The 19,210-nt window shown below is 40.0% G+C and overlaps 1 protein-coding gene across 2 annotated transcripts in view; it reads left to right on the top strand.

The window, feature by feature from the left end:
* HECW2 (HECT, C2 and WW domain containing E3 ubiquitin protein ligase 2) overlaps window positions 1-19,210 on the top strand; it is a 335,902-nt gene that overhangs the window by 243,245 nt on the left and 73,447 nt on the right. For both annotated transcript variants that reach the window (XM_062189442.1, XM_062189447.1), the window contains one exon: window positions 16,979-17,113. In XM_062189442.1, coding sequence (XP_062045426.1) covers window positions 16,979-17,113 — 135 coding nt within the window. The remainder of the gene's footprint in view (window positions 1-16,978; window positions 17,114-19,210) is intronic.

The following is a 19,210-nucleotide window of genomic DNA, read 5'->3' as shown; positions in this document are numbered from 1 at the left end:
TTTGAAAAAATGTATGTTCAAATTCTTTGTCCTGTTTTTTTTTAAAAAATATTTTATTATTTGAAAGGAAGAGTTACAGAGAGACAAAGGCAGAGGAGAGAGAGAGAGGTCTTCCATCCGTTGGTTCACTCTCCAAGTAGCTACAATGGCCAGAGCTGGGCTGATCCAAAGCCAGGAGCCAGGAGCTTTTTCTGAGTTCCCCACACAGTGGAGGGGCCCAAGGACTTGGGCCATCTTCTACTGCTTTCCCAGGCCATAGCAGAGAGCTGGATCAGAAGAGGAGTAGCCGGGACTTGAACTGGCACACATATGGGATTCCAGAACTGCAGGCAGTAGCTTTATCTGCTGTGCCACAGCACCAGCCCCTTCCCATTTTTAAATGTGTTTTTATCTTTATATTATTGAGTTATAGAATTTCTTTATATATTCTGGATACTAGGCCCTTATTAGTATCTGGTTTGCAAATATTTTCTCCCATTCTAAGGGTTGTTTTTTCACTATCTTTATGTATTATTTTAGAGGCAATTTAAAAATTAAAGAACTTATTTGAGAAACAGAGAGAGAGAGGTTGGGAAGGAGAGTACTAGACAGAGAGTGAGTGAGATCTCCCATCCATTGATTCACTCCCCAAATGCCCACAAGGGCCAGGTCTGGGCAGGGCTAAAACCTGGAGCTGGGAACCGTATTCCATGAGCCATTCCTGCTGCCTTCTAGGGTTTACATTGACAGGAAACTGTCAGGAGTCAGAGCTGAGAAGCAAACCCAGGCAAGCTGTCATGGGATGCGAGTGTCTTAACTGGTATCTCCGCCAGTAGACCAAATACCCACCACAAAAATTTTTCATTTTAATACAGTCCAGTTTATTTGTATTTTCTTTTGTTTGTATTTTATTTTGGTGTTATATCTAAGAAAATATTCTGTAGCCCAAGGCTACAAATGAATAGTCCTATATTTTTCTCTAGAATTATGTAGTTTTACCTCTTTGATCCATTTGTGTACGTTGTTCTTGACTTCTGAGGAATGTTTTCTTCTGCCTTAAACCTGTCTAATAACCCAGAATGCTCTCTCTTCCTCTACCCCAAATGTTGTTAATGTAGTGTCTCTGCTAGACTTGCGCTCTGGCTTCAGCAGTAGCCTTCCAAGAGCAAGGTGATTGCAGTCACCATCACTTCAGTCATGAAGGCAGAATTTCAAAAGCATCCTTGAGTGTCCACTTTCCCTACTCTTACTCAACAGAGTAGTTGAAGTTTTAGCAAGCACAATTCGGGAGGAGAAAGAAATAATGGGCATCAGAATTGGAAAAGATGTCAAATTCTCCATGTTTCCAGATGACATCATGTTGTACATGGAAAAACCTAAACACTCCACCAAAAAGCTGATAGAATTGATAAACCAACTTAGTAAACTTGCAGGATATAAAATAAACATACATAAACCAGTAGCTTTTTGATATGCTAATGATGAACTCACAGAAAGAGGAATCAAGAAAGAAATCTCATTCACAGTAACTACAAAAAATAAGATATTTAGGAATAAATTTAACCAAAGAAGTAAAAGACCTCAACAATGAAAATTATCAAGCATTGATGAAAGAAGTCATGAGGGACACACAAAAAAATAGAAAGATATTCCTTGCTCATGGGTCAGAAGAATGAATATCATTAAAATACCTAAACTACCTAGAGCAATTTACAGGTTCAATGCAGTCTCGATCAAAATACCAATGACATTCTTTGTAAAATTAGGAAAGGCAAATCTAAAATTCATATGGAATCACAAAAGACCTGGAATACCCAAAGCAATTTTGAACAAGAAAAATCAAGCTAATGGTATCACAACACTTGACTTCAAAGCATACTACAAAATTATAGTAATTAAAATGGCATAGAAACTAATAAATAGATCAGTGGAACAGAACAGAGAGCCCAGAAATTAACCCACATACATACAGCCAAACTGATTTTTGACAAAAGTACTCAGACCATAAAGTGGAGTAAGGATAATCTCTTTAACAAATGGTGCTGGCAAAACTGGATGTATATATGTGGAAGAAAGAAATTAGATCCATACCTCTCATCATATACAAAAATCAACTCAAGATGGATCAAAGGCCCAGACTTAACACATGAGACTATGAAGTTTCAGGAAGAAAATATAGGGGAAACACTCAAAAACATTGGTGTAGTGGATGACTTCCTGGACAAGAACCCCAAAGTACAGGCAACAAAAGCAAAACTATACAAATGGGACTATATCAAACTCAGAAGCTTGTACAGCAAAGCAGATGATTGGTAGAGTGAAGAGACATCCAATAATGGGGAAAAAAATTTACAAACCATCTATCTGACAAAGGATTAATATCCTAAATATATTAGCAACTTAAAAAACTCAACAACAGCAACAAAAATCAACCAAACAAGTTGAGAAATGGGCAAAGGACTTTAATAAACAGACTCAAAAGAAGAAATACAAATGGCCAACAAATATATGAAAAGAATTTTCAACATCACTAGCCATCAGGGCAATGCTAAAGAAAACCACAATAAGATATCACCTGACCCCTGTCAGAAAGGCTAAAATCCAAACAGAGGGAGTAACAAATGCTGGTGAGGATGTGGACAAAGGGGAACGCTTATACACTGTTGGTGGAAATGTAAATTAGTGCAGTCACTGTGGAAAACAGTGTGAAGATTTCTTTAAAAATTAGAATTAGACTTGCCATAAGACAGCAATCCTACTACCTAAAGGACTTAAGAGAGTCTATCAAATGTATGTATGTATATTTATTTGAAAGTCAGAGGTACATAGAGAAAGACAAACAGAGAGAGAGGTCTTCCATCTGCTGGTTCACTCCAAAGTTGGCCGCAATGGCCGGAGCTGCACCACTCCAAATCCAGGAGCCAGGAGCTTCTTCCTGGTCTCCCATGTGAGTGCAAGGGTCCAAGGACTTGGGCCATCTTCCACTGCCTTCCCAGGCCATAGCAGAGAGCTGGATTGGAATTGGAGCAGCTGGGACTTGAACCGGCGCCCACGTGGGATGCCAGCACTGCAGGCGGCAGCCGCACCTGCTATGCCACAGCACTGGCCACTGCACCACCATATTTATAGTGACACTGTTCACAACAGCCAAAATTTGGAATCAACCAAGATGTCTGTCATCAAATGACTGGATTAAGAAAATGTGATATATATACACAATGGGATATTACTCAGCTATAAAAAAAAGATTAAAATTCTACAATTTGTAGCAAAATGGATGCAACTGAAGGACATCATGTTGAGTGAAATAAGCCAGACCAAGAAAGACAAATACCACATGTTCTCCTTTATATGTGGGAGCTAAGTTTTAAAAACCAAACAAAAAATAAAAATATCTGTGTATATCAGTATTGCTGCAAATATAGTTTTGTAAATATTGTTTTACACCTTTTTCAAACCAATGGTTAAGAATATTATACTGCTATGGTTTTAATGACCTGTGATTAAAATTTACTGTATATTGGCGAAATGGTTATTTTTCCATTCAATTATTGTTTATGACTATTGTCTATATTCCCACTAAGCTAGGGTCTTTTTGCTTTTTACTTGTTAAACTTCTTATTCTTTTTTTGGCCAATGTTAAATGCAGGTTTATTTAAGACATTACATTTTCCACTTAGATACAGTGCTTATAAACTGCAATGTTATTTCTTTTTCCTATGCACATGTTCCATATTCAAGTATTGGGAATGCCCAGTAATTTACTATAGCAGCTGAACTTTAAAACTGACACAGAATTTGTTACAAATTAGGGTCCTTCCAATGTTTTACCACGTGGAACAATGCTGTATGTACACTGGGATTGGCTTAATCAACCTTTTCAATGTTGGCCTGAGGAAGCACCATCAGATGGAGGCACTCCCCAATCAGGGAAGCCCCCAAGCATGCCTCCTGCGCTCTGGTACAGCTTGGTGATGGTTGGTTTGCAGACTTTCTGCTAATGTTCAAATTCTTCTTCTTCTGCAGTCTGAGAAGAGGAAATGAAATTAAAGGTTATTAGAATAAGTTATTTTGTAAGGCTGATTTCTCCAAGAATCTGTGGCAAGGTCTATTAAAAGACAGAACTCCACTGTCACATTAAAATAAACACCTTGCTGTTGGAATTCTTTTTTAATAATGTAGCTGCAAGCACAATGATATATTGTGGTCTTTTTTTTTTTTTTAAAAAAAAGATGTATTTCTTTATTTGAAAGGCAGAGTTACAGAGAGACACACACGGAGAGAGAGAAAGAGACAGAGAGAGAGAGAGAGAGGTATTCCACTCGCTGGTTCACTCCCCTGATGGCCACAATACCTGAAGCTGCACTGATCTGAAACCAGGAGCCAGGAGCCAGGAGCTCCTGGCCCATGTGGGTGCAGGGGCCCAAGGACTTGGGCCATCTTCTACTACTTCCCCAGTCCATAGCAGAGGGCTGGATTGGAAGTGGAACAGTCAGGACTCAACCAGCACCTATATGGGATGCTGGCACTATAGACGGTGGCTTTACCTGCTATGCCACAGTGCTGGCACCTTGGTGAAGTCTTAAGCCTTTTTAATGTAATGTAAATTTGAATTGTGTTATCTCAAAAACAAAACAAAAAACAGAAAGCGAGAAGGAAGGAGGGTGGAAGGGATGGGGGAAAGGGAAGGAGGAAGGGAATTTCGTTATCCTGTTAGAATTGTATCTACAAATCACGTTGAATCTGTTAAAAACTAAAAAAAGAAAATTTAAAGTAAAAAAAATAAAAACATACTTGAAAGATAACTTACAACTGGAATTGAAATCAAATCCATATATGTGCATAGAATCACATGCTACCTGTGTGAGGCCACTAAACACTCCTCCCACAGACATTGCCATCTCACCCCGAATGCCTCTCCTCTGGATTTTGAAAGAATGTGTGTCACAGCACTGGTGTAGGTTATGCACAGGTTCAGGGCACAATGACTTTTTTCTGGCATGAAATACCTGGAAAATTTTCACAGCAGAAGTAATGCTTTAGCTGAGCCTTTGATGATCAGTGGGATTTTGATAAAAAGAGATTATGGGGGGATCGGCGCTGTGGAGTAGTGGGTAATGCTGCCGGGTGCAGTGTCGGCATCCCATATGGGTGCCGGTTCAAGTCCCGGCTGCTCCACTTCCAATCCAGCTCTCTGCTATGGCCTGAAAAAAGCAATAGAGGGCTCAAGGCCTTGGGCCCTTGCACTCGCATGGGAGACCCAGAAGAAGCTCCTGGCTTCAGATTGGCACAGCTCCAGATGGTGTGGCCATCTGGGGAAAGAACCAGCAGATAGAAGACCTCCTCTCTCTCTCTGCCTCTGCTTCTCTGTAGCTCTGCCTTTTAAATAAAGAAATAAATAAATCTCAGAGAGAGAGAGAGAGAGAGAGAGAGAGAGATTATGAGAGAAAGAAAATGGGACTAGGAAGGCATAAAGAAGGAAAGTACCAGGAGAGAATGTCTGGCTCCTGTGAAGAAATAATGGGTGAATTTCAGGAGACTCTTAACATTCAAATGAAATCAGTGGAAGCTGCATTGCAGAGGGTAACAGAGATAATGCTATGAAATGACATGGATAACAAGAAAAATGGTAGGAAATTTGTTATTTCTCAAGTTTACACAAACAGCTTCCTGCTTAAGTGATCCCTCAATCATTACATAAGTGCCCTTCTTTGTCTCTTTTAATAGTTTTTGTGTTAAAGTCTGTTTTGTCTGATATTAGGATGGCTGCACCAGCTCTTTTTTTGTTTCTGTTAGCCTGGAATATCTTTTTCCATCCTTTCACTTTCAGTCTGCATGCATCTTTATTGGTAAGATGTATTTCTTGTAGATAGCAAATATATGGGTTTTGTTTTTTAATCTGTTCAGCCAGGCTGTGTCTTTTAACTGGAGAATTGAGGCAATTTACATTCAAGGCGACTATTGATAAGTAGTGACTTTGCCCTGTCGTTTTCCCATAAATATTCCTATTTTTACTTTAGATTTCCTTTGTACTTTTACTGGGAGATTTCCTTCCTTTTCTTCTTTCAGAGTGATGACCCTGTTTCTGTGTTGTAGTGTGCAGCACATCTGTAAGCATCTTTTGCAGGGCTGGATGAGTGGTGACAACTTCTTTCAATTTCTGGTGGTTATGGAAGGTCTTTATTTCACCTTCATTCATAAATGAGAGCTTTGAAGCATGTAGTATTCTGTGTTGACAGTTTTTTTTCTTTCCTCTTATGACTTGGAATATATCACCATTCTCTCCTAGCCTATAGGGTTTCTGATGAGACATCTTCTATGAGTCTAATTGGAGATTCTCTAAAAGAAATTTGATATTTCTCTCATGCACATTTTAGAATCTTTTCTTTATGTTTGATTGTAGAGAGTTTGATTATAATGTGTCATGGTGAAGATCTTTTCTGATCACCTGTATTGGGAGTTCTGTGTGCTTCCTGTACTTGGATGTACCTTCTTTCTCCAAATTGGGGGAAATTTTCTGTTATTATTTCAGTAAAAAGGCCTTCTAATCCTTTCTTTCTTTCCACAACTTCAGGACCTCCTAAAACCCATATGTTGTGTCATTTGATAGTATCCTATCGATACCAACAGTGTTTTTTAGTTATCTAATTTCTTCTTCTTGTGTTTGGTCTAACTGTATAATTTCCTATGCCTTATCTTCTAAGTCAGATATTCTTTCTTCTACTTCACCAAGTCTGTTTTTAAGACTTTCCACTGCATTTTTTATTTGTTCTATTGAATTCTTCATTTCCAAGATTTCATTTTGATTTCTCTTTAAGATCTCAATTTTGTGGGAGAAATTTTCTTTCATGTCATGTATGGATTTCATTAGTTTGTACATTTGCTTCTGATTACTTTTAAGTAATCCTATGGTCAATTTTTTGAATTCTATTTCTGGTATTTCTTCAGTTTCATCATCTTCACAATCTAGCATTGAAGTGTTGTGTTCTTTTGGGGGTATCACATTGTCTTCCTTATTCTTGTTTCATGAATTGGTGCTTTTGTTATTCAGCATTTATGGAGATACTCATTGGTTTCTTCCTTGTTTTTTTTCACTGTGGTGGCTTTTGTCTTTGGACTATGAGTGGATTAGTGGATTGTCTGCTTTTCAGGGAATACCTAGAGGCATGTGGTGGGTGTGGCCAGGGAGCTCTGTTAGGTGCTCCAGTGTGAAGGTTTGGGGTGTAAATCCCCCCCCCCTTTTTTTTTTTTTACCAGAGAGGAGGTTTGTTCTTGTCTGTTGGTGTAGACTCAGCTGAGCTTCTCTGCTCAAGGGAGACCAGTGCCTTGGCGCTAGCCCCAGAGGCTATCTTATTCATCTGCTCTGCCACAAAGACCACACAAAGGATCTGTGCAGTCCTCAGTGTAAGATCAGATTCCCCAGCAATGTCCCTCACCAGGTAACTAGGGATCCCTGAGCATGTGGAGCTTCCTACAATGACTGCCCCAAATCCCAGCCACACCCTGAGTCCTCCCCCTCAGCCTCAGTGTTCTCATAGTGCCGGCACACAAGCCTCCTACAGTCACGAGCACCCAGCCCCATCTGTTCTCTCCACCAGACTCAGGAGTCTCTACTTGGCTGGTTGCTGGGTGCGGACATGAGCTGGAGCAGCTTATACATATGTCCAAATGGCACCTTCCCTCAGTCAGCTATTATGGGATGCTGTTGTAGGGTGATTGGGGAGAGAGAAGACCTGCCCTGCCTTTGTTTTTTCTCCCCTAATTTGGTAGGTACACTAACCCCCACAGGGCTCCAAGCTGGATTTCCTCTAGGCTCTTCCTGCAGCTTTTTTTTGCCAGTGCCTTGGACTGCTGCAGTCTGGTCTTACCTCATTTTCCAATGCTGGTTCAGAGGCCCTCTGCTGTTGGAGTCCTGGGTGGTGCGTGTCCTCCCCCTACACATAGGACCACTGTGTCCCTCCAATTTTCGTAGTTTCCTCTGTTGTTCTCTCATGAATTCTTCCCTGAGAATGCACTCTTTCCACTTTTTTTAAGCTATCTTCCCCTAGACTAGAGCTGCAAGCACCCTCCCTACTCTGTCATCTTCTTCCCATACTCTCTCCTAGCTAAATTGGCATCTGTTTCTGTAAGCGAACTTCAGGGGACCATGGAAAAGTGAAATTAAAAGATAAATTTATTTTAGTGCAAAATATACATTTATTTTAAAAATTCATGAATGTTTTTTTGCAATACATATTTTCCACAAACTTTTTGAAGTACTCTTCTATATCCAAGCTTTGTAACCCCAGGAATTTGTGGCTTTGGGTATCAGATTGGGAGTTCAAGCATCAAAAGGGCCCAAATACCAACTTTGACAACAAAAGCAAGTAGCAGTTGTGGTAATAAGGATAGATTTTAGAACAGAACACATAGTTGTATGGTGGAAATTACTACCAGCTGAGTCTGCTTGAGAGTTCTCCTTTTGCCAGAACTTAATGGCCCTGCAGTTGCAGAATTTTTCCCTGGACAACTAAAATCCTAGTTTCAATGCTACATGAAACTGATGGCCACTGATGGGTCTAATTCTACTTATCTCAGTGAATAACATACATCTTAATATTTAGGGTCCCAAAGTGGATTCCAGACATCTCTGGGCAGGATAAGTTCTATGCTTTGCAAAATTGTCTTTTGTCTGTTGGCCACTTCATGTGTTTCTTCTGTGGCACATCTCCTTAATATGTTTGCAATAACTAGTATCTCTTTGTGGTGGTTCCCTGTCTTAGTTACTAGAAGTTATACAGCAATCTGGCTGGAGATGAAATTAAACTCTAAATTTATAGATAGCACATTGTTTTTGAGGATCTCATGTCTATTTTTAAGGAGTAAAAGACGCTAGGTTAAAAAATAACTCACAGGTAAGCACAAATAGAAAGCAAATGGCAAAAAATAAAGTACATTTCTAAGGCTGTGTGCCTTTTGAATGAGATGATAGAACACATTGTGGTTTTGTAGGTGTATTTCTGAGTGAAGTGCCAGATTCATGGAATCTTAAAGGAACTGACCAAGTATGGAGATGGTCTTTGGGCTTTTCTTTGTCAGTAATTGTCCTCATGACTTGTATTGGATGTCTTTTTAAATATGCTATTTTAAAATTTCATGGTAATGCCTTTCTACTCTGCCTAATGTGTTAATTTGGGCAACTCCCTTCTCAATCTTCCGCAGTGATATGTTGGTATTTTTGCACATAGCCTATATGATCCTCTGTAACTGTTTTTTAAAATGTTTATTTATTGAGAGAGAGGGACACACACACACATACACACACACACAGAGAGAGAGAGAGAGAGAGAGAGAAAGAATCTCTCATCCACTGGTTCATTCCCCAAATGGCCCCAAAGGCCAGGACTGGGCCAGGCCAAAGCCAGGAGCCAGGAACTCCATCCAGGTCTCCCATGTAGGTGGCAAGGACTCAATCACTTGAGCCATTAACCACTGCTTCTCAAGGTGCACACTATTAGGAAGTTGGGTTGGAGCCAGGACTTGAACCTAGGCATTCCAATATGAGATGCTGGAATCTCAAATAGCATCCTAACCACCGTGCAAATGCCTATCCCTTTTTGAATATTTTCTATGAACAGTTGGTTAAATCCAAGGATGTGGAAACTGTAGACACAGAGGGCCAGCTGTATTGTGCCTACCCACATCCACCAACCAGCTCTCTGCAGAACACTATGCCAAGTATCATAGATCTCTCTTAGCAACTTAAGAGCTAGGATCACAGAACTTTAACAAAATAACCTTTAACCTTATTTTTGTGACTGATGCAAATGTCCTGAAATATTTGAGACTACTCGTTCCTTCAAAAGAACCAATTAACATGGCTAATTTTTATTTAGAATAAACTCTTTCATTCATCTCTTTTCATCTCTACTATGGTGAGAAAGTCTAAGATTTAATATAGAGAAAATAATAGCTTGCTTATTCCAAGCAATTTGGGAGATACTGGGACAAGGGTTGGGAGCTAAGACAAGATTTATATTTTGGAAGGGAGAGAATGGATGAATAAATACAGTCTTTATAAAAATTAAAGCAGATTACATGTTGCTTTTTGAATATTCCAGAGACTTTGTAGGGCTGAAAAAAAAAAACAAACCAGAATTTAGAACAAATCCAATATGCAGCACTTCTGACTTGATAGTCATTGTCCTTTCTTTGTTTCCATAGCTCTTTAGAGAAAGAAATATAGAAGACTTGATATTATGTCTTTCTGTAGCATAGTTACAAGCACTTTTGTTTTATTTTGTTTACATGGCCTTTTAATACGTATTTCTGGTTTGGCAAAATGTTAACTGGAAACAATTTCAAAATTCTTCAGCTTAGATTTGTTGAGCCTGAGGTTGGGATTTCTTCACAAATACTGATGGCTTTTTCTTTTCTTAAAATAATAGAATTTAAAAAAAAAAAAAAAAGAAGGGAAGAATTGTGTAAAGAGAGCAATGTATTTTGTTTGGCCTCACTAAAATACCACTTGGCTCCAACCAGCCCATATTTCCTGACACCGGCTCTGCCCTGAAGCAGTGAAAGGATAGAAGTTTTTAAAATGAGATTTGAGTTTGTGTACTTGCATTCCTTTTCAGTTTTTCATTGTTGGTCTTAGTTGGCCCCGCACTAAAAGGCTTGGTGAATTTCTTTAATGAGACTTAACAGGAGGGAATAGCTGTTGTTTAAAATTTGCTTTGCTGGTAGCTCATGTGACAAGGATCTATTTTTGCTTTTTTCATCTGAGGTACATCTTCAACACACTGTATCCAGACAGTTAATACGTGCTAAATACTTTCATAAATAATGGCAGGTTATTCAAAAAGTACAACATAAAAGTGACCCAAATTAAAGATCATTCTACTTTTTACTTGTTGAACGTTATGATTAGTGGTGCATTGAGCCTGTGTTTATAAAGTAAATTGAAATTATGTTATTGTAAAAATTAAAGGAAAAGAAGGAGAGGGGATTCAGGGAAGGAGGAATAGTTATCTTCATAGAATTGTATCTATGAAAAACCTGAAATCTGTTCTCTTTATATTAATTTTTTTTTTAAAAAGTATCAGGTCAGCTTCATTACTGGCTTGTACTAGTTAGTATTTCCTGTGGGAAAGTGATCCACTTTCTTGACATAATTGATTGTGTGGCACAAATAGCAAACCTAGAATTTGCACAGTGATTTTTCTCTGTTCTCTTTGCCATAAAATAGAACACATTTTTTTTACAGCTCAGCTATGACCTGAGTAATCCCCTTTACATGGATAAAGCAGAGCACTAAGGAAATATCCAAGGTCACACAGTGGGCCCATGGCAGAGCCAAACTCTCACCAAGGAATTGTTTCTAGTGCTGTATTCTCTTAGTGCTCGAGCTATGTGGTATGGATAGAGGTCTTCATGGAGAACTTTCTGCCCCAAGTACTTGGGATTTGACCAGCCTCTGTAAACATTATCTGCATTCCATTTGACTCTGAAACACAAGCCCCCATGCCAGGTCATGTTTCCAGCAGGTTAGCGAGGGGAATGGTGCAGTGTGTGAAATATGCTGTCTGGGATCAGTAGTAGCAAGCAGTCTTTGCAGTGTTGAAATATGGTGAGGCCAAGCCATGCGAGTGACTGTTAATGTCAGCCTCATTCAAGACAGACTTAAATGTTTTTCTAAAATCAAGCATTAAACTCATACAAGGCTTGAGAGGAGTAGAACATAAAGAAAAGATGGTAGGCAGAAAGCAGAGTGGAAAAAAGGAAGAGACATGAGCAGAATGGGTAGGGGGGTGGGAAGAGGTCAGTATTCTTCGGGCTTTGCAGTCAGACAGGAGGATGACTAGTTTCTACAACACATAGTATAGTTCCTACCAGGCCAACTTGATTAGTTCCTACCATACATGTCTCCTAGCTTGGGAACTGTAACCCAGTGCATTAAAGGTGAACAATAAAAAGATACCATTATCAAATAACGAAAATCTTTCTTTATAGTGATATATATTTTTGGCTTAAATTTTAGAGATTTCTTTCTTCTGCAGTGCAGAGACTTCATTGTTATCAGTTAGGATTTAACTTAGCCTTACTGTGGTGGAACACCATACAAAATCTAAAACACACAATTGTGTTCTCTCACATAGAGAAGTTCAGAAGTGGACAAGTAAGGGTTTATTAGGCAGTTCGTCAAATTTCCAAAGCCCTTGGCTCCTTCTCACTTTTCTCTCAGCCATCCTTCATTTCCATGGCTCCATGTGGCTGCCAAAGCTCCAGCTATTACATCTGTACTTCAAGGAGGAAGAAAAAAGGAGGTCTCAACTTGTTCCCTGTAATGAGATTTCTCAGAAGTGTGACGTCTCACTGGCCAGAACTTAGTCTTGGTCACACATACCTACACGGAAACATGGAAAGTGTAGTTTTCACTGGTTCTTTTGTTTTTTTAGACTGGTTTATGGGCTGCAGCAAGAAGCATTGTGATCCTTAAAAAAATGCTTCATAATTGGAAACTATTATTAGTAATAAGCTATAGCTCACATTTGAGGAGTCACAGGCATTGTGTTAAAAAATGTATATGAACCATCTTATTTATCCTTTAATTTAACTTAGGATATCATCCCCATTTAATAGAAAAGAAACTGAGGTTTAAAACATTTAACTAGTTTGTCCAAGGTTACCTTGCTATTAAGTGGTAGGACTAGAGCTCAGAACCAGACCCGTCTTTTTCCAGTTCCTAAATATTTAATCATCACTTTGCCTCCTACTTTTATAGTTAACCTGGTAGTTTATTTGTATCTACACTGGGTTTTTAGAACCTTCAGTCTGGTTTGTGTTCTTAGGGTCTTTGGTCTTTGGCTTTCCACTCTTTTCACCTAAAACACATACACATACCCCTCATATTTTTTTTTCTTTCTTTCTTTCTTTTTTTTTTTTTTTTTTTTTGGACAGGCAGAGTGGATAGTGAGAGAGAGAGACAGAGAGAGAAAGGTCTTCCTTTTTTGCCGTTGGTTCACCCTCCAATGGCCGCTGCAGCTGGCTCATCGCGCTGATCCGAAGCCAGGAGCCAGGTGCTTCTCCTGGTCTCCCATAGGGTGCAGGGCCCAAGGACTTGGGCCATCCTCCACTGCCTTCCCGGGCCATACCAGAGAGCTGGCCTGGAAGAGGGGCAACCGGGATAGAATCCGGTGCCCCAACCGGGACTAGAACCCGGTGTGCCGGCGCCACAAGGCGGAGGATTAGCCTGTTAAGCCACGGCGCCGGCCATCATTTTTTTTTTTTATAAGTATTTCTGTGCTTATGTAAAAACACATGAATTTCTTTTTTATTTTTAAAATATTTATTTATTTATTTATTTGAAAGGCAGAGTCAGAGAGAGGCAGAGGCAGAGAAGGGAGAAGGGGTCTTCCATCCACTGGTTCATTTCCCAAATGGCCACAATAGCCAGAGCTGGGCTGATCCAAAGCCAGGAGCCACAATCTTCTTCCGGGTCCCTATGCAGGTGCAGAAGCCCAGGCACTTTGGGCCACTTTCCCAGGTTTCCTAGGCACATCAGCAGGGAGGTGGATTGGAAATGGAGAAGCCGGGACTCGAACCAGCGTCCATATGGGATGCAGGCACTGCAGGCAGCAGCTTTACCTACTATACCACAGTGCCAGCCCCAAAGCACATGAATTTCTAATACTTGGTTAGTTAATGGTGAGTTGTCTCTTTATATTTCAGTCAGGAATCCTTACTGAGCACCCTCTTGCTTCTAGGGACAGCCCCCCAAATGATTGGGGATAATAGGATGAGTAAGAAAGAGTTCTTTCCTTGAAGGCTTTTACAATATAATTCTTTAGAGAATGGACTTTAGACAGCCTCTTAACATCAAGTTAGGCTATGACACGAGAGGCAAGTCACAATTGACCTAAATGTAGACACCCATTTGTCCTTCCAATTACAAGAGCATCATTGTGCTCTAATGGCCTTATAAAACATTCCTAAGAAATTAGGTACATAGGCAATGCTAGTTTAGTACTACGTATATTTTTGCTTTAAATGGTTTATATTATTTTAAAAAAATTTTTAAAAGCTTGTTAAGCATAATTTACATCAAGAGATTAATTATGATACCTAACTAAGTAGTCACCATGTCCATATGTGCAAAGCAATCCCTACACTAAGACCATTTGAATAGTGACAGAAATAATGGACAAGTGTTATAGAAACTCGTGTGGCATGTGGGTGCAGAGCCTGTCGGTACAAGTATGTGTGGAGTTTATTGCTGGTATAGCTTTATGCAAATACTTGAAAAGAAAGATGTTTCACTTGATGGGTTAGAGAAGAAGGGGTATTACCCAGGATACTAGGCTGATGACAAAAATCTCACACGGAATCTCCATTTCACTGAATCTTTGTACCTGAAATTGGAAAAGAAGAGGAAGGTGTGGGAAAAATTCTTATCCTATTTTTCTGCTTTATTTTCTAGTGCATCTGTTGCCTAACCTTAGGCTTATTTCTTTATGAAGCTGTCGTTTTTTTGTTTTTGTTTTTGTTTTTGTTTTTTCTATCTGGGAGCTACCTACAGATTATTTTGCTCCATTTTTTTTTTTTTTTAACAGGCAGAGTTAGACAGTGAGAGAGAGAGACAGAGAGCAAGGTCTTCCTTTTTCCATTGGTTCACCCCCCAAATGGCAGCTATGGCCGGTGAGCTGCAGCCGGCGCATTGCGCTGATCCGAAGCCAAGAGCCAGGTGCTTCCTCCTGGTCTCCCATGCGGCTGCAGGGCCCAAGCACTTGGGCCATCTTCCACTGCCTTCCTGGGCCACAGCAGAGAGCTGGACTGGAAGAGGGGCAACTGGGACAGAATCCGGCGCCCTGACCGGGACTAGAACCCCAGAGTGCTGGCGCTGCAGGTGGAGGGTTAGCCAAGTGAGCTGCGGAGGCTGCCTGCTCCGTTTTAATTATGTGTGTGAAGAAACATGTTTTTTCGTAACAGGAACATGGTTTTCTTAATAGGCATGTATATACCATATGCTTCTGGGATTTTCCCAGATGTATTCATTCCTAGTTTTTTAAAAAAGATTTATTTACTGAATATAATAAATTTAATTTGAAAGGCAAAGTTACAGGGAGGGGGATGCAGTGATGGGGGTGGTGGTCTTCCATCTGCTGATTCACTCCCTAAATGGTCACAACAGCTGGGATGGGGCCAGGTCAAAGCTGTGAGACAGGAACTCTATCGGAGTCTCCCATGGAGGGTGGAAGGAGCCCAAGCACTTGGGCCATCATCCAGTGATTTCTCAGGCATACTAGCAGGGAGCTTGATTAGAAGTGGAAAAGCCAGGACTCAAAACATTGCCCATAAAGGATGCCAGCCTGCAGGCAGTGGCTTAGCCTGCTGTGCTGCAATGCTGGCCACTGTTCCTAGTCCTTTAAGGTACATTGTAAACTGAGCTCCATTGGTCTGAAAAGTCAGTTTGCCTTGGCCTGTGTTACTTGGCGTGCATCATATGCCTGACACTCGTTTTGTCAGCACCAAGTCTCCTGGCTTTCTTAACAGTCCCTTTCATTCTTGATGACCTAAGTAATTTTATCTGATTATGAAAAACATGGAATTTATAAATGTACTTGAGATAATGGGTTTCCTTATTACCATGAGTGAACTTTTTCTGTGAAAATTTACAACATTTGTGTCTACACAGGTGTAGAGTTTTAGACCTAGATAAATGGAAGAGCGTTTCTATATTCCATCTTCATTGGAACACTGGGGTAGATGGCTTATGCTCATTCATGATCTCATGTTGCCAGGATTCTGCAGTACACATGAGCAACATAGTTTTCACCCTCCTAACACACTGTGATGAGAAATATTTGTTATGAATGAGGGATATGTATTTTTATAAGAAATCTATAGCTCAGAGAACTTAAGTGACTTAATTCAAAGTATGAGTTGTGATGTGATGAGTTTGTACAGATGTCTAAAGGACGGCTAACTGGGCCTCCCAGGCATGAAAGGGATCTTTAGGGTCTTAAAAAGCTGACCTAAGAGTTGGCATGTTTTTTCTGTAGATGATAGGTAGCCATTAGGGCTTTGGATTAGGGTGGTGACGAAGTGTTTAGAAAGAGTTTTCTTTTAGAAAGGTACCTGATAAGTGAATAAAGGTGGTAGATACATGGAACAACTGAGGAACTACAAGTATGTATATGTGTAAGCTAAAGCCCTTCCAAATCAAATGCAATCCAGACTGGGAGAGGACAAATAGAGGACACTACACTGGGAAAATGGGAAGGATTTGGTGGCTCACTGCATAGGAGAAGGAAGAGAAGCAAAAAGCAAGAGAAACTGATGATGCTCGAAGTTCTAATTGAGCTTCAAAATAACCATGGATGACAAGAACATCAGTTAAAAGAAGCTTAACTGTCTGTTTTTATGGGGTTCTCTGAGACCATTTCCTTGATACTATCTTATAACACTATTTCCTAAAACCGTAATGTCCCTTCTAACTCTCTTCATTCTAAACCCAATTTAAGTATGACTTTCTCTATTCTGATATGTCCTAATAAGGTAAGGGGAAATTGTCCAAGGGCAAGACCACGGAGCAAAGATTATTACTCAAAAGTGGGTCTTGGGGTGAGCACTTGGTAAAACAGAACACTGGCTAGTACACTTGCATCCCTTATCGGAGTGCCTGGGTTCAAGTCCTGCTTCTTGCTTCCTGCTAATGTGCACCCTGGGAAGCAGAGGTGATGCGGGGAGGGCCCCTGCCACCCACATGGGACACCCAGATTGAGTTCCTGGCTCCTGGCTTTTGCCTGGCCCACCCGCAACTGTCCCAGCCGTTTGGGGAATGAACCAGCAGATGGGACCATTCTCCCTCCCTTTCTCCCCGCCCCCACTCCTACCCCCCCCAGCCAAAGTGCATACTAAATTTCTGGCAGAAAGTGGAACTTTTTCTGAATGTGTGATATTATAGATCAGCTATGTGTATTAGCATGTAGTGACTGTTAATCATGTGGATTCGTCCTAGGCATTTTTCGTCGACCACAACTCCCGTACTACCACTTTCATTGATCCTCGGCTCCCACTTCAGAGCAGCAGACCCACGAGTGCACTGGTTCATCGGCAACACCTGACGAGGCAACGCAGTCACAGTGCCGGTGAGGTGAGTCGCATGCGTTAGGGCCTGAACTGTCGGTTGGTGTAAGTGCCTAAAATATGGTGGCTTATGGAATTGGCTTGACTTTTTATTATGTGCTTTGTTTTTCTGGTTTGATTTAGAGGGTATAGTTCGGAGGCTGAAAAGCCTTGAGGTATTGACAGGGCTTCTCTGAACATACCTATAACCTAAATTACGCATTTAAAAGAGAGGATATATGAAGCAAGATTGGTAGAATTAAAGATTTGCTTTAATTTGGAGAAAGGTGAGAAGGAATTAGTAATGACTGGAAGTTCAAGAGAAGATGCTGATAAGCCCTTTTGCACATCCAAGGAGAGCCCCATACGAAGAAATGAAAGTTACAGTGGGATAAAAATTTGCTTAAATGTGGGGAAGAAATTTTTAAGTTAGGTTTGCTAGATTACATTAAGATATTCACCCAAGGCTGTGGGATTGTGGAATCCTCGTTAGTATTCCTTTAAATTATTATACATCTGAGAGTTGCCTGGAGAAAATGGGCTGAACTAAGAATTACTATCATTTTACTGTGCTCTACTTTGTCATTTTGCAGTGACCCATGGTAACCACATGAGGGCCCTCTAATATCCTATCCGAAAGGACCAAAAAAACTCACTGTTTCCTTCAGCAGCTTAAATTAATAGAAGGAATGTTTTAGGACAAGTTTTATCCCCTTTAATATGGGCTTATGCTTCAAGTGTATGTCATCATTGATGTACATTGTTTCTAAAAATTTCCTTAGATAAATAGAATTAAGATTCTTTTCAGGCATGCCTTTTCTATCTGTGTGTATATCATATTTTCAATATTATATTGTAGGTCAAATATTTTTATAGCTTCTGTTATAAGAAAAAATTATGAATGCAATAAATAACTGGATTTGGTTCATCAAAATTCCACTCTTGGAATTTCCCTTCATAATTTACATGCTTGCTCTAATGCCTCATGTGCTTGCTGGTTTTAAGTGTAGACACAGAAGAATATACATGAGAAGCTCATATAAAAATGATATATAAATCTTTTGCAGGATGAGGTATGTACAAAAAATATTTATGTTTTATGAGTAGCTAATAAATCTTTACCTTGCTCTCATATAAACCATTAGTGGTGAACTAGATGACGCTAGCAGCATTTGTCTTAAAAGCAGAACAAACCTTTGGACCTGTATGCAATATGTAACATAATTATGACTGTCTGACTTCTCACATGGGGAGTGCACTTGAGCCACTTCCCTTATTGTGAGTTCATAATATGAAGCTGACTGTTCAGGCCAATCAAGACTGTTTTCCTAGGAAACATGCATAGGATAAATAGATATACTTGCTTTTTAAACCTTCTACCTTACAACTGGAATTGTTTTCATGGTCCAGCACTAGACTGTTGTGAGGGAGGGACCCTAAGGGGTCCATTAAAATTTGAGTGAAGATTTCTCATCCTATTGATATTAACTGACCAGTAGAACAGAAGTAACTCCCTCAAGACGCAGCGTTCAGCCATGGTGTTGCTAAACCTTTGCAGGGACATCTTTTCTGATGCAGCTGTTGGAAGTGTGCACATCCTTACCACAATCTGATTCCACAAGTGAGGTCTCGAGAAGACCTCTGGCTGTTCTCAGAAATGAAAACACATGGCAGCCTACTGACAGGAGGGAAAGTACATCTCAGCATATTGAGGTCATAAATTTTCTGACTGACTGATAGTGTGTAGTTAATGATTGAGTCCCCCAGAGAGTGGCTCTAAGCTACTAACTCTAAAGAAGCAGGTTGAGATAACTCCTACTTGTATATCTGAGTTTTTCCAGCCTCCATTTCCTACTCATTCAGCCCATCTTCTGGTCAGTAGGAATCTTGATATCTTTTCCATACAACACATTAACACTTACCAAACACCTACTCGGTGTGTTTGACGTGATGGTTGATGTTGTAGGGAGCACAAATAAATAACATGTGTTTCCTTAATTGAGAGAGAACCTGTAAAATCATAATACAAATGAACAAACATGAGTGAAAAAATGCTTTATAAATGTTTATAATAGTTGAGAAGGAAAAGTGTGTCTTTACCCTTTTAGATAATGATAAATTTTTT

Source organism: Lepus europaeus, chromosome 1 (genome assembly GCF_033115175.1).
Source record: "Lepus europaeus isolate LE1 chromosome 1, mLepTim1.pri, whole genome shotgun sequence".
NCBI lineage: Eukaryota > Metazoa > Chordata > Mammalia > Lagomorpha > Leporidae > Lepus > Lepus europaeus.
Note: the sequence above shows the minus strand (reverse complement) of the source record. Positions and strands in the feature narration are given on the sequence as shown.